Source organism: Ambystoma mexicanum, chromosome 3p (assembly GCF_040938575.1).
Source record: "Ambystoma mexicanum isolate Mex_15411 chromosome 3p, UKY_AmexF1_1, whole genome shotgun sequence".
Lineage (NCBI taxonomy): Eukaryota > Metazoa > Chordata > Amphibia > Caudata > Ambystomatidae > Ambystoma > Ambystoma mexicanum.
The window spans coordinates 820666065-820689421 of record NC_090925.1 but is presented as its reverse complement, the minus strand read 5'-3'; the positions used below and the strand labels follow the sequence as shown (position 1 = coordinate 820689421).

At 44.3% G+C, this 23357-nt stretch overlaps 1 protein-coding gene across 2 annotated transcripts in view; it reads left to right on the top strand.

Moving 5' to 3' along the window:
* Nucleotides 1-23357, top strand: part of LOC138580945 (putative DBH-like monooxygenase protein 2) — a 651459-nt gene that overhangs the window by 395509 nt on the left and 232593 nt on the right. For both annotated transcript variants that reach the window (XM_069651883.1, XM_069651884.1), the window contains one exon: nucleotides 2508-2604. In XM_069651883.1, coding sequence (XP_069507984.1) covers nucleotides 2508-2604 — 97 coding nt within the window. The remainder of the gene's footprint in view (nucleotides 1-2507; nucleotides 2605-23357) is intronic.

Sequence of the window (23357 nt, the reverse complement as noted above, 5' to 3'; positions counted from 1 at the left end):
TGGGGAGATGTCATGGCTTCTTTGGATAGAATGCAGTATCCCGTTTCCCCATGAGAAAAACTTCCTGTTGCCCAAGACCCTGATGACCTTTTGCCATGCATCTGTTTCCCCCTAAAGGGAAAAGTAAGGAAACAATTTTCCAGTACCCTTTAGGCCAAACTTCCATCCCTAACCTAAAGAGTAAAAGCTCCAAAACTCCTTTTCAATTATAGTTTTCCTGCAGGTAGAACTGATCTTCCATGTGAACTCATTAAGAAAGACCTTTCAAGAATCATGCATCAAAGACAATCAATGGAATTTTATTCCCACAACCACCTAAAACCTCAGTTAATATTGGTGGACTACAATTCCCACAATCCCTCAAGTACTGAGATGAGGAAAATTAAGGAATCGATAATGAGCAGCAAGTGTGATGAACGTGCTGGTAATTGGATGAAAGCACCTGTGTGCAGGATCTTTAAAAATGGTCAGCGCGCTGAGGGAAGGTGCTCAAGAGAAGATGTGATCTCTCCAGGGAAGGCAGACAGAGGCTGGAGGCCCATGCCAGTGCACAGGAGCGGGAGACAGGAGTCGGTATGCAGGAGCTGGAGGCACAAACCGGTATGGTGAAGTGAGAGGTCTCCTCTGCAGAGAATAAGTAAGGAAATGTGGTGTGAGCATGGCGGGTTGTGGAGATGCCAGGAACCGCAAGAGGGTCCCTGGACATCCAGCCGCTAAGAGAAGCAGCACCATCCTTACCAGGAGCCGGAGATAAGTCGGTTTGCAGGAGTGGAGCCACGACAGAGCCTGGAGAGACATGAGAGGCACGCAGAGTGGGAAACCGGTGGCAAAGGTATGCTGCGTAAGTGCAAGGATGCCTGGAAATGCTACAGTAAACCGGTGAGTCTGCTAGAGAAGAGTGGGGACCCCGGGGTGTTTCAGCAACCTCGCTGAAGAGAATTAGAGCTTTGGGAAGTTACAAAAGTGAAATGGCAAGACGATATGAATAAAAACAAGGCAGAAGATTTTTTTAACATTGTGAGATTGCGGAAGGCAAAGTAAAAACAACGATTGTTGATCAAGTAGATATACCAAGCCATGGAGAAATGTATATGCTACTTGAATAATAAAGAGAAACTGTAAGGCATTTTGGGAGTGCAAAGAGAAATCCTGTCAGGAGAGTACACCAGGCATTTGAGAGTGCAAAGAGAAGTCCTGGCAGGCGAGAACAACACAGTGCAAAGAGAAGTCCTGGCAGGAGAGTACACCGGGCAGTTGGAAGTGCATAAAGAATCCTGGCAGGGGAATATACCGGGCGAAGTGCAAACCTACAAGGAGTGTCAAGCTGAAACATTGTTTGCGTTAAAAGGAGGAACTTGTGTTAAAAGAAAGACATTTTGTGCAGGAGAACTTACAAGACTGAACTGTGTTCATCTACCAGGATCGTTGTGGGTCAAAGAAGGCATAAAGAACTCTTAGCCCCAAAGATATTTGTGATACCTGTGAAGAATCCAGGGCAAGGAAATCGCCCTTTGGAATTAAGGTCTTTTCCACTTTTGGAGAACATTTACGTTGAAGCCATTCTACTTTTATTTAAGAACACCTTTTTTCAAATACCAGTTTATAGACATTTCCTTTATCACTTTTTTAAATTTTGGTTTAGTTTGAGGGGCAGGTAAGAATGTTTTGGCCACAAGGACAGCCTTTTGATTTATGACATCCTGACAAAGACAGATTCTTAGTTTTTGGTTTTTAGGTAGGGAAACTCCTCTTTAGAATAGGGTCAGAGAGACATTTTCCCAACCCTTTTAATTTGAATAAAAGTGTATAGCCAAAAACATGACAACTTTGTGTCCGGCTTTCATTTCTTACCCATCACAATATACTGTGTATTCCTTATTCGGGTGTTATTCCCCAGTATGTGAATGACTAACCGAATAGTAAAATATGAAGGCACTATATGAGGTTTACATTTAATCGTCTACCCACATTAGAAATTATAGAGGCATTGAGCAAAACATTTATTGCTAGTAGACGTTGTCGGTTATGTTCAGTTGGTGACATTGAAAATGTGAAAAATCTAATACTGCACTGTATAGGAACTACTGATTTGCAGATTAAATATTATACTAGTTACCATATGACCTTCATGAATGTGGAACAAAAATCAATCATTTGACGTAGAATTATGAAGGGCAATGATTTACACTTAATATGCTCTATTGTTCGACTATGGTATGAGACTGATAAACTGTTAATGAGGTCTTTATGAATGACAGTGTAACTATATAACGTATAATGTTTTATTGCACTGTTGGAAGATTTTTTCATTTTATAATGTGTGTTATATGATAAGTTGTATAAAAATCTATGTTTTCACTTGTAACTGATATTTGCTCCTGGACAGACTGAGCCAGGATTTCTATTTGCGAGAACTGCTTCTGCTCTAATTATGCATGGTATTTACCTTAGAGGTATCATGGGGAAGTACTTCTTGTAAACTGAGGTGCTTTTCTTCTTCTCAACAGGCAGGGTTCTCAGATGGGTTTCCTGGGACGCGAGATGCACCATGACTTCAGCATGCAGCGCACAAGGCTTCTGAGAAATGTGACCGCTATAAACATGGTAGGCATGATCAAACTGCTCAAACTTTCCAGAGTTGCTAGGGGATCGTTGCTGTGCTCTTGAACTGCAAAGTCTGTTTGAATAATGTTATTGCATATTTACTTCCTCTTTTCAATTTTTGCATTTATATTCATTACTTCATAATTTCCATTTTATTCTTTCCTAGTCCAATTAATTAATTTATTTATCAATTGGTCATTTGTATGGTGCTCATACACAAGTGTTTCCAGGCGCCACAAGACAAAAAATGGGGGATACATATAGAAAAACAACAACAGTAATGGTCGTACTAGGCCTTTTCTCATTTAACCAGGAAGCTCAAAGGCGAAGTTTGAAGAAGTGGGTTTGTATCCATATTTACCCTGATGTTTGGAAAAGACAGTTAACAAAAGGCGGTGTTCCCTTTGAGGCAGATGTTTGACCCAGGTGCAGTCATTTATAAACTAGAGAATTCAAGGAAGCATTGTGCCTAAATCAAGTACCAATGGCTCCCTAGATAGCAAAGAGAATTCCTGATCAGGGAGAAAGCTGAAATACAGACACAGGAAGAATGAAAGTTGGCAATATGGTTTGGAGATGGAAGGAGCAATATGTGGAATAGACGGCATGTAATTTTACAAAAGATTAGGACAGCAAATTAGAATCATGAGTCCGATTAAGGACATGTTTTGTTTCAGTGGCAGTATAGACATGCTTTCTTATAATGGCATGGCATTTCATTTTTGTTGACATTATGGCCGAAGTCAACAGCAGTATATTGGCACAGGCAGCATGGACATGTTTTCATATAATTTCATTAGTAACATTATGGGCAAAGCAAAGATAAGTTTGACCTTATTTATCAATACTGGTATATATTGGTGCAACCAGCATGGACATGTATGGGCTGTGACAAATCTGCAATATTTATCCCTTCTCCCCAGGGGGAAGGCACCACCTTTGAGGCTAGGGATGTAAATCCATTAATCAAGACAATCCGTAGCGGTCTGGGCAAATGGGACCTCATTGGGAGTGACTCCCCTAACAGGGACACAGATTCCTATTCTCACAAGAAACACCCTTGTTGGCTTTAGGTAATGCTGAATGATTTCCTTTAAAGACCAAAGAGGAACAACACACCCCTTCGGAACACGGCAACAAACTTAAAATGATGAGGAACCCTGAATGATGTGTAAGTGATTTCAATCCAGCACTCCAACTAAGTCAACGCCTAGTATGGGATGCCCAATGGAAACCCTTATTTATATATTTTTATGTCAAAGTTCTTTTAATTCTGGATGATGTACCCTTATATAACGCCCCTCTCTTTGAATCTCCCCGACCTCACTGAGCCAAGAAGTAGGTTTGTTTTGCAAATTAAAAGATTTAGTTGAAGAATTGAACACTATATAGATTACACTTTTATGAATATCAATAATATCGGAATATCACACTTATGAATATGAACAGTGATCAGCAAGGGGTAATATTACAATATCAACAATCTCTTTAATCAATTAGGAGTCGGAATAGGAAGAATAATATATTCTAGAATACTTTGTATGGCTCAAGGAAATGCAATGATAGGAAAGAATGCAACACAGAAATAAAACTTGATATGACTTCAATCAAAAGACAATATAATCACTCTTTCCTCCTGTTATTACTCACTCCCCCCAGTATGCAATATGAAGAGGTGGAAGAGAGCACACTGGTTTCAGAAATAACAATCAATAATGCAGTTCAATCCCGCTTCCCCCAGCAAGCTTAGAGAGAACAGGAATGCTTTAAAAACAGGTCAAAATGCTTTTGAAGGTGGTTTGAATTGAATGGGACAAATGCTAAAAATGACTTTAATTCGCTAAAGGAGATTCAGCACTAGTGAGAGTGGCTTTGGATTGGTTCAGGTCAACACTAGCAATGATTATAGAATGATTAGCAGATGGAAAACGAAATTCAGAAGTTGAAAACAAGAAATAGCTGTTTTTCTATGAAGTGAAATTGAGCCAAATTGCAAATTTGCGGCAACTTTTCCGTGTGCGTGAAACGCGATTGCGGAAAAACTATATTTGGAATGTCGTTTTGAGTTAGTTTTAAATCTGAGGATGTAAGCTTCAAAATGACATTTAAATTTCATCTCTTGGACGTATGGTTCAAAAGTTACAGAGGTTTTAGTGAAGGTACATTTTTCTTAAACAGAGTCAAGCTTTCAAAATGAAAGATTGCGCTTTAAAGATTCGGAACCAAGATGGACTTATACTAAGGGGCTATGAAAATACAAGATACCCAACGGGACAACCACCAGAACAGGGTACCTTCCACTCTGATTGTTGTGCGCCAGGACACTTGACTTTCTTCAGAAAATATCAGCGCACAGATGATTATCGCTACAATTATCACACACTATATAATGAGAAGAATTCAGGATGGACCCAAGATTCTATAATGCAGTTCTGGATAGGTTGAAATGGATTGAATAGGATTACTTTAAACTAAGAGGTTGGTTATGGACGGTTCTACACTAAATACTTACAACTATTGCTTTAAAATGGAATGGGCCCATCAAAGATCTGGTCAAAGGTTTGGACTTCACTCGCCACCGGACAGGATTCAGGGCACCTGGTCTCTGCTCTCAGCAAGGCACTCTGGTCTGCGCGGCCTCTTGGACTGGATCTGACAGGTTCTGGGTTACAGCTCTGCTCTGCGGGTCTCGATCTTGCTTCTAGCACGGGGTTCTTAGCTATAATAGCAAAACAGCTCAGCCAGGCTGTTGGATTTTGTGGTGCCCCTTGGAGGTTTAGGGGTTAAAATCAGGTTGCTTAAGATTCTGAAGGCCAGCTGAAAAGAGTTCAGCTTTTTGGATAAGGCCTCTCTGCTTCAAAGTTCTAGAGTCTGGATTCTGGGTCTGGTTCTAGAGTCTGGAGCCTGGATCTTCCGGCAGGGTGCTCCGCCAAGGAATCAGTTGATGAGTGGAACGTGTCTGTGTTTCGCGGTCCTCAACAGTCCCTATTTATCCATTTTCCAAAGTGGGTGGGGAGGCTGATTATCTATGCCCAACCCTCTAAGGATCTGATAGGTCAGAGAATTCCCTGTCCTCTGATTTGAGAAGGGAACAGTGTGTCATCATGCGTCAGAGTGATGCTGCCATTTACAATCTAGAGAATAACCTCCCCTTTGCTTTTACATATTTCCAACATGCACAACTTGTTAATAATACATAATTACATGACAGATTGCTTAAGGTACATTTCTGTTTCGTGCTTTTGGTGGGTTACACATTTTCGAATCGGTACAATTTTTTACATGTACATGCACATACCATCTGGTCATACTTCTGTAATTTTTCATGTTCCTAGCACAACCACACTAGCTACAATAATAAAAGCCTTCGTGGTTCAGTCTCAGAACATCGCACAGATTCCAGATTAGTTTTAAACTGTGAGCGAATTTTTCATTTTAATAATCTCTAAATTTCATATTTTTGTCCGTTCGGTACAATATTTTACTTAAACATATATTTAATCCAATGTGTAATCCACATTTTCAGTCTGGCCCTCCTCCAAAGCTGGGCTGAGTCAGTGGGTCACATGGCTTGTCTTCCTGCCAGAGTAGTTGTTGTCAGTCACACCCGAATTAGCATTCCTATTCAGTTCAAGGAACCCATTGTTTCTTGCTCAGGGCAGCAGAGGAAATCTCCTCCCCTTCTGATTAACATGCCAATGCATAATCCTCTCCCTTGGGTGGGAATGAACAAGGTGTGAGATTCTCAGGGAAAGAAAGCCTCTTAGGAGTTTTTGCTAAATCAGGTTACCTTTTGGTCAATTGTAACATAGTTCCTTGTGAAAAAATGACATTTATAAATTTGAAATAAGCAAACATATCTTTAATTCCAGTCTTTTTCAACATGAATATCAAATGTGTGGCACTCTATATGGCATTTTGATGGAAATCCCTTCTTTGACATGTTTAGCTTTGAAAACACATGTTTCTCCTGTCAGATTTAGAGATCGCCAGCACCTGTCGTAGGCGAGTAACAGTACTGCACCCATATTTCACAGATTTCTTTCCATCAAGTATCTTTAAAAGTGGATTTTGTCCTGATAACATGTGATTCTTGCTGACATTGTATTTATGTGGATTCTTGCAGTAGAATAATGTGGGACACCCAACAAGGAGGTTGGATCTTTTAGGTGGTTTGTGAGCCATGATTTTTGCATTTTTTATAACCAGGGAAAAACTGATTTTTAAAATAGCTCTGTGTTTCTTTTGCAATGATTTTGTTCTGTGGGCAGCCAAATGATAGGTTTTGGCAGTGGTCTCCGGTGTTACCACTGACATAGGCAAAAGTGGATGGCAGCTTATTTTTCAGATTTTTACTGCGCACTTTCTGGTGATTTTTAGCAAGCAGCATGCTTTCCGGCGGCCATTCGGATGTTTCTGCTGCAAGCAATGCACAATAATGTTGCAGGGCCTGGACTAGTGGGATGAAACATCCCACAAGCCTCCCTCTTGCGATTGGCATTGATCGTCCATCAATGGAAACTCGCAAGACTGGGATGTCAGCCTCATCTCTTCTGATTTCACAAATTGCAAAGTTCAGCATCTTTTCCTCCATCAGGGGTGGATCACTCGGTTCTGCTCGCCAGTTCTGATGTGAGTATTGAGCGATACTCCGTGCCCCTCGGATCTTTCCTCCCGGTCCTCGGGTAACCCTCCTTGGTTTCTCCATGGTTTATCTCTCCTAGGATGACAAAGCAAAAACACATTTGTAGACATTTCCCCACCACTATTAATGTAGTGGGGCGGACATATACATTTTGAGAAATCAGGAGACATTTGCATTATTGTATTTTATAGACTATATGTGGAATATTTTATAGTTGGATTTTTATGGATCTGGAGTGGCCCCCTCTGGGGGTTCCAGAAGACACCTCCAGTTGCTGCAGAGTTTGCCTAGGATGGCAACACTTTAGCTGATTAATATGGACCCACTTATCTTCCCCCTCTGCCAAACTGCCTTTGGGGATGCAGATCTTGTATAAGTAGACCCGGTCTCCTACATTGTATTCTTTTTTGGTAGTCTTTAAGTCATAGTGGGTCTTCATGCTGTCGGCTGATCTTTCTAGATTTCGTTGAGCATCGGCAAAAGCATGTTGAAGGTGTTTTCTTAGATTTTCAACATACTCATGAGTTGTGGAGGCATTGATCAATGTCTGCTCTTGAGTTCTATAGAGCAGATGCTGGGGAAGCACCATCCTGCGTCCAGTCATCAGCTCACACAGTGACATTTTAGTTGCAGATGAAGGGGTAGATCTGATGGCCATTAGGACAAGAGGTAATCGAATATCCCAACTTGGCCCAGAATCTGCAACAAACTTTTTTAATATGCTCACAATGGTTTTGTTATATATCTCTCTACTGCACAACTAGAGGCTGGCCGGTAAGCAATATGTAGCATACTTTTAACCCCAAGTATCTCCCACATCTTTGTCTTTACTTCGCTGGTGAAATGGCTACCTCTGTCTGACTCAATCCTTTGGGGTAGTCCAAAATGCAAAAAGATGTGGTTGATCATCAGGGCAGTTGCTGTTTCTGCCTTGCAGTTTGGGGCCGGGAGACATTCCACCCATTTAGTAAACAAGCATGTCACGGTCAACATGTACTTGTTCCCCCTAGAGGAGCGAATCACAGGCCCAATGAAATCTACTTGCAAATCTGACCATGGCAGTGTCATCCCCCTCTTTTGGAGAGGCGCACGGTGTGTGAGGGATGTTTGCGAAATTGTGCACACACAAGACACCCCTCAAGTATTGGTGGAGGTCCTGCCCCAGGTGTGGCCAGTATGCAACCTCTCTTAAGATTTCAAGTGTTGTCTGAAACCCCCTATGACCGGCTGTGGCCGCATCATGGGCATGACTTAACATCAGGCTTGGGAATGAGGTAGGGACCACCCACTGATCATGGCCAGCTAGGGATCTCCTTACCAACAAACGGTCTTGGATTCGGAACATTTTTGGACATTTCATCAACACTCTGAGGTCCTCTTTCCCAATGTAATCGGTATCCATCAGGGGAAAGTTTGCTGGGTCCTCAATGTGTTGATAAAACTTACCAATTATTGGATCCCCTTTTTGAGCCATAATCAAATCGGCATCTGGTGTCTCCTTACTCCATTGTGCAGTTGATAGATCATTGTGAGCATTTGTCTGGGACCTAGACCACTAGGTCCCAGAGAAGCAGTGACCTGGATTTCCCCCAACAGGGACTCGATCTCAATTAGATCCCCTTGGATGGCCCCGGTTTTGGCCAGCTGATCAGCTAAGTCATTTCCAGTTTTGTCTGGTCCCTCTACTTTGGAATGGCCCTTGATCTTTTTCCAGTAGATGGTCATCCCATTCGAGGTGACCAGACCATCAATATTTTGGATTAACTTCCCATGTTTCAAGGGTTTGTTGTTAGCACATAACATGCCTCTGGCTTTCCAATTAACCAGGTGCTTCACTGAACCCATTCAGTACATAATCCGAATCAGTGATTATGACCGTTCGTGGAGTTGATGTTGGACAGCAGTGAGGATGGCTTGATGCACAGCCATCAACTCTGCCACTTGACTACTTCGGGGACCAATCTTGTACCCAGCGGAGGGTTCTGGGATCTCATTCACCCATGCATTCCCTACGCCAGCCACAAGTTCTTTTTACCCGTTGTTGTCAACATGGTAAGAGCATCCATCCACATAGACAATGGGCATTTCCTCACACTTGTCTTCTTCAAAGACTTTGTGTGGGGAATTGAGGTATGCCTCCATGTTGTCCTTGATTTTTAGACTGTCGTCCTCGAGACAGTTTTCTCTGGCACAATCATGCAAGTCAGCCAGTCCTTGCGCGAGGGGACTCTTCTTGTTTTGGCCATATTGCACCTCTACAGGAAATCCTTGCATTGACAGAATCCAGGAAGTAATTTGTGAATTACTCACATTTCCGGCCCGGATTCTGTCACTTTGGAGATATTGCAGAGGCTGGTGTGGAGTCTCCACTATGATGTGTTCCCCCTGGATGAACGGGCGGTAATTCTTCAATGCCCACACCGTTGCCAGGAGTGCCTTCTCACAATCGTTGAATGTTTCCTCAACAGAGGATAAAGTTTTGCTCACATAGGAGATTACTTTATTGACCTTGTCATGCTTTTGGTATAATACTCCAGTCTAGCAGGTATTGGAGAACCCTGTCTCCAAGAAGAATTCCTTGTTTCTGACAGGGTAAGCTAGGCAAGGCGCTTGTGAGAGGCTTCTTTTGAGTTGTCTTACTGCCTCGCCTTGTTCTAGACCCCATTCCCAGTTGACCACCACCTTCAAAAGATGAATCAGGGGTCTTGTGATCTCTGCATAGCCCTCAATGAACTTTCTACTGTAATTAGTCAGTCCCAGGAGGCTCCTTAGTTCCCACAGAGTCGTGGGGTCTTTTAGTTTCTGGAGTACTTCCACTTTCTTTTCCTGGGGACAGAGACCCTGAGGAGTAATCTCATACCCCAAGAAATTGACACGTGTTCTACACCACTGTGCCTTTTGAAAGGAAAGTTTTGCTCCGGTGGCCCTCAAGTGTGTCAGAACATAACGGATCTCCGCTATGTGTTCCTCCACAGTTGAGCTTTTGATGAGAACCTCATCTACATATGCCAGGTTACCCCTCCCACCCAAGTCGGGCATGGCCTTATGTAGAAAAATGTTGAACTCATTGCCGGAGTTGATGTATCCGAAGGGAGTCCGGGTCCATGTGTACTGCTGGCCCCCAAAGGTAAAAGCCTTGTATTGGCCCTCCCTACTGACAGGTACAGTCCAGTATCCATTGGTCAGGCCTATTGCAGTGAATACCTGTGACCCCTGGATCTGGGCCAGCCCTTGGTCAATGTAGGGAAGAGGCCATCAGGAAGTATGGACCCGTTTGTTGAGCTCCCTAAGGTCGGCTCAGAGTCTTCACTGGCAATTTGGCTTCAATATCCCCAGCACCGGATTATTGAAGGTGCTGTGGACTGGACGGATTATCCCACAGGACTCAAGGTTCTTAATTATTTCAGTAAGGGACTCCATTGATGCGAGAGGCAAGCGATATTGCTTCACAAACACTGGAGTCATGCCAGGGTCCATGGGAATGGTTGTTGTGTGGATGTCGGTGCAACCACAGTCATATGAGTCCACCGCAAAGAGATCTTGAAAATCCAAGAAAACTTGTTTCAACTTTTGCTTCTGCTCCAGAGTCTCACAGGCATCAGCTAGGTTGACTCTCTCTTCAACCATCTGCCTGAACCCTGGAAAAACCTCTGGTTTCGCTATCTCAGGGGCCTCCTCCGGCTGAGTGGAGAAGTCCCTGGTCAAAGTGCTGATGTGGACTGGTGGCTTCAGGTGGGAAAGGCAGCCCTCATGGACCTGGAAAATAACCTCATCCCTCCTGAAGTCACAAGTCACATCTTCCTTACCATGAGGGCAGGAAGTGTACACTAGGAAGTTCCCCCCATGCCGGGTAAAGATCCTGTCTGGTGTTGTGTTGTCATCACTGTCACTGTCAAAACAGTCCTTGGGGATTTGCCCTAACAGTTAATTTCCTAAATCAATGGAAAAATGTCGGTCATCAACTGCCATTCCAATAATGGTGCCTGCGGCTAGAGTGATACTCTTTAAGTCGCTGTTATCCATCTCTATTGGAATGGTGTCATGTTCTATGTTGACTAATGGTGTTGGGTTTACCCCCAATCCTTGCTGTTGGAGAGAAGCATTTAGATGAATATAAGCATCCGGGTTTTTCATTTTCTGTCCTCTTTTAACTTTCACCTCCAGGGAGAATTGTCGGGTCCTTTCTGGGATGGCGACTTCCTCTCCAATCTGAATTTCAACTGCATAAGGCAGCAATTGAGCTGACCTAAATGCTTTCTCTGGATCCTCGAAGTCCATGGGATTATCCGCTAATCGGGACCAAGCTTTGAAGTCTATTAGGTCCAAACTAATGGCAAAGCGATTGAGAATATAACTGCGTAAGTAAAAGGCGGCAGTGACGTCTCGCACGACCCAACAATTATGAACTATGCTCTTGCTGCCTATGGAGATTTTGAGCATACACCTGCTTGGCAGGAGATGTTTGGAATTGGGTGTTTCCAGATCCATTTCCAATTTGTCTATCAGTCTAAATGTGGGAATGGCTGGATCTTTTGGGAGTTGGCAGAACATGGCTTTGCTGATGAAGCTTTTACCGTTGTTCACACACACTTGGGCGAGAACAGGCTCCTTCCCTTCATTTAACTGAACAGGGATGAACAACTGCTCTCCAATTTGCTGAATATCAGCCAGGCTCTGAGCTGATTTCTCATCTTTCTGGACTATAGGAGCTGAAATGTCTGATTGTGGATTGGTAAAGAATTTCAGAGTGTTTCCTTCCAGGGTGGAATGCCACCTTATACTGGAAGGAAGGTTGATTTTCAGAAATAGAGAGGACCCCCCATCACCAGTCTGTTATCCTACTGCTATTACTGTCACGTCTGGAATTTGATTGTTCTGGAAGTGAAATTCTACTTGGTCAGATTTTTGTTCAACCATGTGGCATGTGCATGGTTGACGCTCTGTTTCAATTTTATTGGTCGGCTAGTCTGGGTCCAGAGGACCTTGTATACACAGTCTATTAGGGGTGACAACCTTCTCAGGAGGTCATTGCCTAGTAAATAAGGGGTGCCCTCTGGACTATGACCTGGTGCTTCACCTTGTGTCGCCCAGTTTTAATGTCCAAATCCGCAGTCCCCTCGACGGGAATTTCCTTCCCGTCGAAGTTCTGAAGTTGTCCAGGAAGAGAGGTGAGAGGAATTCGGTATTTATCCCCCCTTCCTGAATTCAGTTAATCAAAGGCCTGTTTGGACAGAAGGGTAGCTTGGTATCCATTGTCCACCAGTGCCAAAATTGTACCCTGCCCCTGTATTTGTACCAGGGCATAGTATCTTGCCTCCTTCTCCGCAAGGGGGCACAGATAATGTACATTTTTGGACAACTGGTGGGTTTGTTTTTTAGTTTTGGACACTGAAAGAGAAGAGATTTGGACAGAATTCTGTGGGGAGCCTAGGGAATCTGAAAGAAAAAGGTGGCAACTAGAGATGGGAAAAGTTTTGAGTTCCCCTGGTTCTGGTTCTGGGCCGCCCCCCACTTTTTGGAGGCAGTCACCAGGATGGATTTGAACCAGGGGATTTTCATGCTGTTGGTTTGGGGATTGGATGATGCGCTGCGCTAGCTCAGTCCCCACATCTACCCAGTCTGGATTTGAATCCTTTGGGACCCATTTATCTTTGGGAGGAGTTCCCCCCTCTCTGAAGGAGAAGATCCTTTTCCCAGGATCCTCTGAGGATCCCTCTCCTTCAAACTGGAAGATTTGTACCTCCTCCTCAAAATGGGTCTGTTTGGGTCCATTGTTTCTCCTACCCTCTCTCTGCTCCTTGGGTGGCAGACGTTCAGGGGCAGGAGATTTAAGTTACGGTTCCTGGGTTTCCAGGGGCTTTCTGCAAGTGGGGAAGGAAGCTTCCTCCAAGGCTTTACACCCCCCCTTGCCCTTGTGCCTCCTCCCTGGGAACCTGTGGTTTGTCAGGGTGCTGCCCCCGTCATTGTTCTGGAGCACCAGGTCCAGCGTTTGGGGCATTCTGTGCCGGCATGCCCATCTGAGGGTTCTGTTGAGCCCTCAGCATGCAACCCAGTTCCTGTGCCATATTTTGGACCTGGCGCTCTAGCTGTGAAACCCGCTCAGGTTGATACGGGGTTCTGTTTACTCCCCTGGGCTGATCCCGGGAAGGGTAGCTATCCCTTCTCTCGTCATACTCTGGGTTGGGAAGATTTGGGTACCCCTCGACCCTTGGCCTCCCCTCTCCTGGATTAGGTTGTCTGGGTTCAGGAAAGTGGGGAAAGAAGGATGGATTATTCTGGGGTTGGAAATTTTGTGGGTACCTGGGGAAAAAGTTCTGCCCAGGATTTGGGGAATTTCTCTCCTCCCGGGGAAAGTGAGGAGGGAAGTTCCCTGGGTTAGGTGCCTGGTTGGATCCCCCCCTTGGGCTGGAGGGGTCTACACATAACCCCCTTGTAGCGGGGATTTACATAGTCAGGGGAGTGAGGGATCCCATTGGTGGGACTACCTCCTTGGCTCCCTGTCTGTGACTGGCCCGAGGGCCTTCTGGGCTTGGAATTATTCTGTTGTGCAGGCAACTTTTCAGGCCCCGGATCTCCAAATCCAAAATGGGGGCAACCTTTACCTCTGCCACCTTGGCAACACCAGGGGTGCTGGTTGGTTTGGGGCTTTTAGCATTATTTTTGTTTTCTATGGGCTTGTGCACCTCATAGATCCTGGTGGCCTGTTCAATGACCCAGTCTAGTGATCTTTTCTCTTGAAAATCTCTCACTAGCTGGGTCATGATGTACTTTGGTAGAGCGTGGGAAAATGTATTAACAAATTCTTTGCTGTCCGTGCACACCCTTCTGGTAATCTGCGCAAAGGGACGCTTTAACTCCTGCACAAATTCTTGTGGGGCCTGATCCTCCCCACATTGCAAGTTGTAGGTTGCCTTGTGAGCCTCTTGGGGATTTCTGTGAACAGAAAAATGCTTCAAGATGGCCGCCGTATAGGTGGACCATCTGGAATGATTTTGGTCCTCCATCCCTGCAAAGAAACTGGAGTATTCTGGTGAGAATGTCCATTTCACATACTGAATGCAGCTACTACTGTCTTTCAAATGGAAAGATTCCATCATCTGCTCAAAGAGCTCTAAGTGCTCCCAAACAGAATACTTAGCGTTCTTATGATAAGGCGTGATGACGCTCCTTATTGCCTTGATCTGTTTTAAGGGGTCCTTAAGCAAGGCCCCTTTTGCCTTATTGTCCTTCTTGGTTTGGGTAACCCTGGTCCATTCATCCTCTGACTCTTCTAGGTTCTCCCGGATTCTGCGAGCCTGGGAATGGCTGGCAGAATGTGGGGACCTAGTCTCCTGTGTCCTGGGGCGCTCAGAGGAGTCTTCTGATTCCTCCTTGCTCCAAGGATTTGATGGGTACCCCCACCCCCCACTGTCCTAGCTGAGCAGAGGATTTTAGGATGCCCTTAGTGGGCCTACCCTTTTGGAGTTCCCCACTAAATTTCACTGTACTTGGGTACCCATACCCAGTGCCCGCCCCTCCTGGGAGGTGCTGGTCTATGAGCCCCATACTTCTGACTGGATAGTAATCTGCCATCCCCGTGGCGCTGGGCTCACGTGTGCCAGTGGATATGGGGGTGGCAGAGTCCAGGGACTGGGAGGGATGAAGGCCTCTGGTACTAGGGTTCCTGAGGTTATGCTCAGGTGTTTCCCTTTCCCAGCGAACCTCATCTCTATCAGCCCATGCTCCCTGTTGCCATGCAAGAACCTGAGCTCTCTGTTCCTCAGTCAAGGCCTTACTAGTCTCTATCAGTCTCTCTTGCATGGCTACCTGCCTGTGGAGCCTATCATTGTTCTGACAGAGAGCCTCATTTTCTTCTGTGCTTCCTGGTTTGTCTTTGAGTACTGGGCCAGTCTTTGCTGCAGGAGAGTTACCTCCTGAGTCCCGACCCTACTGGCCTGCTCCTTTCTTGCCAGAGCATCTTCCACCCTCCTGGTGTGCTCCAACAATCTATCATGCTCTTTTTGGAGGTCACCCAGTCCCTGGAGGGCCAGGTGATTTGCTTCCAGTTTCCCTTTTAAGTGACAGACTTCCTGGCCTAAGGTCTCCCTTTCCTGCGCAAGAGCCTGCCTCTGTGCCGCCAGGTCGTCCCTCTGTCTTTGAAGGGCACCAGCTTTCTGGCGCTCTTCATCAAACTCTGCCTGGTCTTTCAGAATGAATTTGTTGCTCTCTGCCTTCTCTCTATCTAGGTGGCTTTGCAGGGTGACTACCTGCTCTGCGCATACCCTGTTGAAATCCAGTTGTTGCTCCAGCTTTTTCTGGCTCTGCAGTAGAGAGTCCACACCTTCGTGGTACTCCTTCTGCAAGGCCATAATATTTGTCCTGTATGGCTCCCATAGATAAATATAAATATGCCGCTATCTTGGCAATCTTATTTTTCTCATCCTTGACCTTAGGGGCCATATATAGCTCACTCAGGGCCACATGTAAGGGACCCTGATCTCTCCAGATATCTAACCCAGTTGCAGTGATCTGTTGTGTGATTGCCTGCAACCACACATTCTGGTCCTGCTCAGTCCACTCACCTCTCACAAATAACTTATGTAAAAGGTGTTCTCTAGCTATATTGAGGTCTACCAATATCGCCATTCTGGAAATATTAATTTCCTTCCTGACTTACAGAAGTTTTTTATTTTATTTTATGTTTGCAAAACAGACCGTTTCCTTGGAGCATTCCCTTTTGAGGGGTGCTTTTACAGTGTAACACAGCGTAGTAGCCCAACAGGATTTATGTATCCTGTCAGTTAGAACACTGTATTAAGCTGCACAAGTGGTAGATCTAATCCAGAAATCCCGGCCACGAGCCCCCAATCTGTAAGTGATTTCAATCCAGCACTCCAACTAAGTCAATGCCTAGTATGGGATGCCCAATGGAAACCCTTATTTATAAATTTTTATGTCAAAGTTCTTTTAATTCTGGATGATGTACCCTTATATAACGCCCCTCTCTTTGAATCTCCCCGAGCTCACTGAACCAAGAAGTAGGTTTGTTTTGCAAATTAAAAGATTTATTTGAAGAATTGAACACTATATAGATTACACTTTTATGAATATGAATAATATCTGACTATCACACTTATGAATGTGAACAGTGATCAGCAAGGGGTAATATTACAATATCAACAATCTCTTTAATCAATTAGGAGTCGGAATAGGACGAATAATATATCAGGTTCAAGAAAATGCAATGATAGGAAAGAATGCAACACAGAAATAAAACTTGATATGACTTCAATCAAAAGACAATATAATCACTATTTGCCCCTGTTATTACTCACTCCCCCCAGTATCCAATAAGAAGAGGTGGAAGAGAGCACACAGGTTTTCAGGAATAACAATCAATAATGCAGTTCAATCCCGCTTCCCCCAGCAAGCTTAGAGAGAACAGGAATGCTTTAAAAACAGGTCAAAATGCTTTTGAAGGTGGTTTGAATTGAAATGCTAAAAATGACTTTACTTCGCTAAAGGAGATTCATCACTAGTGAGAGTGACTTTGGATTGGTTCAGGTCAACACTAGCAATGATTATAGAATGATTAGCAGATGGAAAACAAAAACGAAATTCAGAAGTTGAAAATAAGAAATAGCTATTTTTCTATGAAGTGAAATTGAGCCAAATTGCAAATTTGCGGCAACTTTTCCGCGTGTGTGAAACGCGATTGTGGAAAAACTATAAGGAATTGGAATGAAAGTTACAGAGGTTTTAGTGAAGGTAGATTTTTCTTAAACAGAGTCAAACTTTCAAAATGAAAGATTGCGCTTTAAAGATTCGCAACCAAGATGGACAACCACCAGAACAGCACACCTTCCACTGTGATTGTTGTGCGCCAGGACACTTGACTTTTTTCAGAAAATATCAGCGCACAGATGATTATCGCTACAATTATCACAGACTATATAATGAGAAGAATTCAGGATGGACACAATATTCTATAATGCAGTTCTGGATAGGTTAAAATGGATTGAATAGGATTACTTTAAACTAAGAGGTTGGTTATGGACGGTTCTACACTAAATACTTACAACTATTGCTTTGACTTGGAATGGGCCCGTCAAAGATCTGGTCAAAGGTTTGGACTTCACTCGCCACCGAACAGGATTCAGGGCACCTGGTCTCTGCTCTCAGCAAGGCACTCTGGTCTGCGCGGCCTCTTGGACTGGATCTGACAGGTTCTGGGTTACAGCTCTGCTCTGCGGGTCTGGATCTTGCTTCTAGCACAGGGTTCTTAGCTATAATAGCAAAACAGCTCAGCCAGGCTGTTGGATTTTGTGGTGCTCCTTGGAGGTTTAGGGATTAAAATCAGGTTGCTTAAAATTCTGAAGGCCAGCTGAAAAGAGTTCAGCTTTTTGGATAAGGCCTCTCTGCTTCAAAGTTCTAGAGTCTGGATTCTGGGTCTGGTTCTAGATTCTGGAGCCTGGATCTTCCTGCAGGGTGCTCCACCAAGGAATCATTTGAGGAATGGAAAGTGTGTGTGTTTCTGGGTCCTCAACAGTCTCCATTTATCCATTTTCTAAAGTGGGTGAGGAGGCTGATTATCTATGGACGACCCTCTAAGGATCTGATAGGTCAGAGAATTCTCTGTCCCCTGATTTGAGAAGGGAACAGTGTGTCATCATGTGTCAGAGTGATGCTGCCATTTACAATCTAGAGAAGAACCTCCCCTTTGCTTTTACTTATAAAATCTATTTTTCCCAAAAAACATATTACCAACATGCACAACTTGTTAATAATACATAATAACATGACAGATTGTCATGCCGCGAGGCAGGTGGAGCCTGTGGAGCCGCTGGCGGCGCAGATACTAGCATATACGCTCGCTTACCCATCACGTACTCCTTTAGCACCGTTCTAGTGTTGCGCGCTGACGCGACTCGGAAGCTTAAAGCCTTCCGCTTCCGGACCGCGGACGCGTTGCAACGCTTCCGGTTTCCTTGTTCCGAGAGTGCTCTACGCTCTGTGCTATTCGCAGCTTTCACGCTCGTGTATTTTTCTCCGTTCGGTCCCCGATCCCTATCGGGTTCCTTACTCCTCTCCTCCTAGCATGTTCCTTTTTGAGCTCTTTTCCCCCTGTTATTTCCGTTCCTCTTATTCCCCTCTTACTCTCCCTCCAGTCTTCTAGCCCACCCCCGTCCGATCTTACCTTCACTCTGTGTTCCGTACCTTTTCTCCGTTCTGTCTTCCAGTACTCGTCCCCTCCTTTGCTTCCTCTCATCTTCCTGCTGGATTCCCTGTGTACCAGATCCCGGCCTGTTAATTCAGATTGTCTACTCTACCGCTTGGACACCTTCTACATTTGCTTTCAGTGTACCAGACCGTGGCCTGCTTTTGGACTGCCGACTACTGTTTCCTCAAGTGATCATCCTTCTCCTTTGGACTGCCTTCCTCCGGAGCTCCTCCAGAATTTCTCCGCCAACCATCTCTTCTGCCTGGCCTCGTCTCAAGACTACATCTCAGGGGTCGCTCAGGGTTTTTTTGTGTCTTAGGGCTTTTTCCCCTTATTGGCGTTCCCAGAGGGGGGCCCTGGGCACCCTTTTTTGGTTAGCAAGGTGGCTTCCTTCCGTGGCGTCCTTATCTACACAAAAAAAAGCAGCGACCTAGAAGAAGAGGAGAGAAGGGTACGGAAAGGAAAGAAGAAGGTGAGGAGCTAGGGGAGGGTGGAGAATCAGAAACAACGTTCTCTGACGAGGATTTCTCAGGTCCCAGTGACACAGATTGCTTAAGGTACATTTCTGTTGAACTCTCATTTTCGTGCGAGCTTTAGTTCATAAATGACAGTTTTTTCATGCTTTTGGTGGGTTACACATTTTTTACATTTTTTACTCACAGTTATTACTCACTCCCCCCAGTATCCAATAAGAAGAGGTGGAAGAGAGCACACAGGTTTTCAGGAATAACAATCAATAATGCAGTTCAATCCCGCTTCCCCCAGCAAGCTTAGAGAGAACAGGAATGCTTTAAAAACAGGTCAAAATGCTTTTGAAGGTGGTTTGAATTGAAATGCTAAAAATGACTTTACTTCGCTAAAGGAGATTCATCACTAGTGAGAGTGACTTTGGATTGGTTCAGGTCAACACTAGCAATGATTATAGAATGATTAGCAGATGGAAAACAAAAACGAAATTCAGAAGTTGAAAATAAGAAATAGCTATTTTTCTATGAAGTGAAATTGAGCCAAATTGCAAATTTGCGGCAACTTTTCCACGTGTGTGAAACGCGATTGTGGAAAAACTATAAGGAATTGGAATGAAAGTTACAGAGGTTTTAGTGAAGGTAGATTTTTCTTAAACAGAGTCAAACTTTCAAAATGAAAGATTGCGCTTTAAAGATTCGGAACCAAGATGGACAACCACCAGAACAGGGCACCTTCCACTGTGATTGTTGTGCGCCAGGACACTTGACCTTTTTCAGAAAATATCAGCGCACAGATGATTATCGCTACAATTATCACAGACTATATAATGAGAAGAATTCAGGATGGACACAATATTCTATAATGCAGTTCTGGATAGGTTAAAATGGATTGAATAGGATTACTTTAAACTAAGAGGTTGGTTATGGACGGTTCTACACTAAATACTTACAACTATTGCTTTGACTTGGAATGGGCCCGTCAAAGATCTGGTCAAAGGTTTGGACTTCACTCGCCACCGAACAGGATTCAGGGCACCTGGTCTCTGCTCTCAGCAAGGCACTCTGGTCTGCGCGGCCTCTTGGACTGGATCTGACAGGTTCTGGGTTACAGCTCTGCTCTGCGGGTCTGGATCTTGCTTCTAGCACAGGGTTCTTAGCTATAATAGCAAAACAGCTCAGCCAGGCTGTTGGATTTTGTGGTGCTCCTTGGAGGTTTAGGGATTAAAATCAGGTTGCTTAAAATTCTGAAGGCCAGCTGAAAAGAGTTCAGCTTTTTGGATAAGGCCTCTCTGCTTCAAAGTTCTAGAGTCTGGATTCTGGGTCTGGTTCTAGAGTCTGGAGCCTGGATCTTCCTGCAGGGTGCTCCACCAAGGAATCATTTGAGGAATGGAAAGTGTGTGTGTTTCTGGGTCCTCAACAGTCTCCATTTATCCATTTTCTAAAGTGGGTGAGGAGGCTGATTATCTATGGACGACCCTCTAAGGATCTGATAGGTCAGAGAATTCTCTGTCCCCTGATTTGAGAAGGGAACAGTGTGTCATCATGTGTCAGAGTGATGCTGCCATTTACAATCTAGAGAAGAACCTCCCCTTTGCTTTTACTTATAAAATCTATTTTTCCCAAAAAACATATTACCAACATGCACAACTTGTTAATAATACATAATAACATGACAGATTGTCATGCCGCGAGGCAGGTGGAGCCTGTGGAGCCGCTGGCGGCGCAGATACTAGCATATACGCTCGCTTACCCATCACGTACTCCTTTAGCACCGTTCTAGTGTTGCGCGCTGATGCGACTCGGAAGCTTAAAGCCTTCCGCTTCCGGACCGCGGACGCGTTGCAACGCTTCCGGTTTCCTTGTTCCGAGAGTGCTCTACGCTCTGTGCTATTCGCAGCTTTCACGCTCGTGTATTTTTCTCCGTTCGGTCCCCGATCCCTATCGGGTTCCTTACTCCTCTCCTCCTAGCATGTTCCTTTTTGAGCTCTTTTCCCCCTGTTATTTCCGTTCCTCTTATTCCCCTCTTACTCTCCCTCCAGTCTTCTAGCCCACCCCCGTCCGATCTTACCTTCACTCTGTGTTCCGTACCTTTTCTCCGTTCTGTCTTCCAGTACTCGTCCCCTCCTTTGCTTCCTCTCATCTTCCTGCTGGATTCCCTGTGTACCAGATCCCGGCCTGTTAATTCAGATTGTCTACTCTACCGCTTGGACACCTTCTACATTTGCTTTCAGTGTACCAGACCCTGGCCTGCTTTTGGACTGCCGACTACTGTTTCCTCAAGTGATCATCCTTCTCCTTTGGACTGCCTTCCTCCGGAGCTCCTCCAGAATTTCTCCGCCAACCATCTCTTCTGCCTGGCCTCGTCTCAAGACTACATCTCAGGGGTCGCTCAGGGTTTTTTTGTGTCTTAGGGCTTTTTCCCCTTATTGGCGTTCCCAGAGGGGGGCCCTGGGCACCCTTTTTTGGTTAGCAAGGTGGCTTCCTTCCGTGGCGTCCTTATCTACACAAAAAAAAGCAGCGACCTAGAAGAAGAGGAGAGAAGGGTACGGAAAGGAAAGAAGAAGGTGAGGAGCTAGGGGAGGGTGGAGAATCAGAAACAACGTTCTCTGACGAGGATTTCTCAGGTCCCAGTGACACAGATTGCTTAAGGTACATTTCTGTTGAACTCTCATTTTCGTGCGAGCTTTAGTTCATAAATGACAGTTTTTTCATGCTTTTGGTGGGTTACACATTTTCGGATCTGTGCCATTTTTTACAGATACATGCACATACCATCTGGTCATACTTCTGTAATTTTTCATGTTCCTAGCACAACCACACTAGTTACAATATTAAAAACCTTTGTGATTCAGTCTCAGAACATCGCACAGATTCCAGATTAGTTTTAAACTGTGAGTGAATTTTTCATTTTAATAATCTCTAAGTTTCATATTTTTGTCCATTCGGTACAATATTTTAGAAGTATTTTCCTTAAACATATATTTAATCCAATGTCAAATCCACATTTTCAGTCTGGCCCGCCTCCAAAGCTGGGCTGAGTCATCAGTGATGAGTCATCAGTGATGTCATCAGTGACATTTGTGATGTCATCTTTGATGTCCTGGGTGTTAGTTTTAGCAGTGCACAGTGGTGGCATGAGTTATGGTTGCTTAACTTACCATAACTGGCGAATTTCAAGGGTTTTTTGGTTTTACTTGGAACCATAACGTCCCTTTAACAAAGTTTTTTTACTGAATTTCATAGGTTTTATAGTAGCGCAACTTAACCATAACGTCCCTTTAACAAAGTTTTTTTACTGAATTTCATAGGTTTTTAGTAGCACAACTTAACCATAACGTCCGTTTAACAAAGTTTTTTTTACTGAATTTCATAGGTTTCTAGTAGTGCAACGTAACCATAATCTCTATGAACATCTGACTTCTTTGCACACCTTCCGGAGAATGCTACATGACCATATGGTGGCGCACAGCATGATGACGTGTCCGAGAACCCGTACTCACTTCACAATAAGATCTGTGCTTCAGGGACAGTGTGGAAGTACATTTCCTACTGATGTAGCAACTTGCAACTTCAACATTTCCCTTGCACAGCTCCAACACCTATTCGTACTCAGTCATTAACAATCTAGTACACAGTACATACTTTTAGCAAAACTGCTATTTATTTTAAACTGACATCAGCTAAGGCCATCCCTTCTCCCCAAGAGACACCATCACTGCTGTAATCAAGGAGCATGAGAAACACTGCCCCCTACCTTAGAAATAACACACAAACAACATTTTCCCCTGTCCACCTGGCCCTCCATATTAGTGTTTGCTGCCTCTTCCCTCAGTTCCCTACCCAACTTTCGTGCTTACCTCTCCTGCCCAAGAAAAGCCATTCAAAAACAAACTAAATGTTCCTTTAGGAACCACATTTCACAGTTAAAAAATAGAACTAAAAAAAACCTGCATAGACTCCATCTACTTTATATTTCTCAGTAAAGTACATAGACGCATTAAGATTTTCCAACATTTCCATTTGCATTTTGTGTTATGCTAATGGGAATATTGTGGTGGTCATCCTCCGTTCCAAGGACTGGAACGGTGGATAAAGGGCCAGCAACACAAGTTATCAGCCCAATCGAAGCGAGAGTGGATAACGAGGTCTCTGGACCATTATCCCGCATTCCAGCCCCTAAAATGGGGGATGAATGCCATTAGCAGGCTAGGTTTCCAAAGCGGTAACCTGTGCTACCAAAAAAGAGGATTTTTCGTCCTATACCGGGATGCCAAAGGCGTCCTGGTTTAGAAAGGAAAATCCTTTTCCAAGATGGCCACCATGGAAAGGGAAGGCAGGGGTTACATACAGGGCCCCTTTTCGCTTTCCATGGCAGCCTGCAAAAAGCAAAAACAATGCCCTGTGCCCATATTACCACGAGCACAATCTTCTTCCCTTTCAA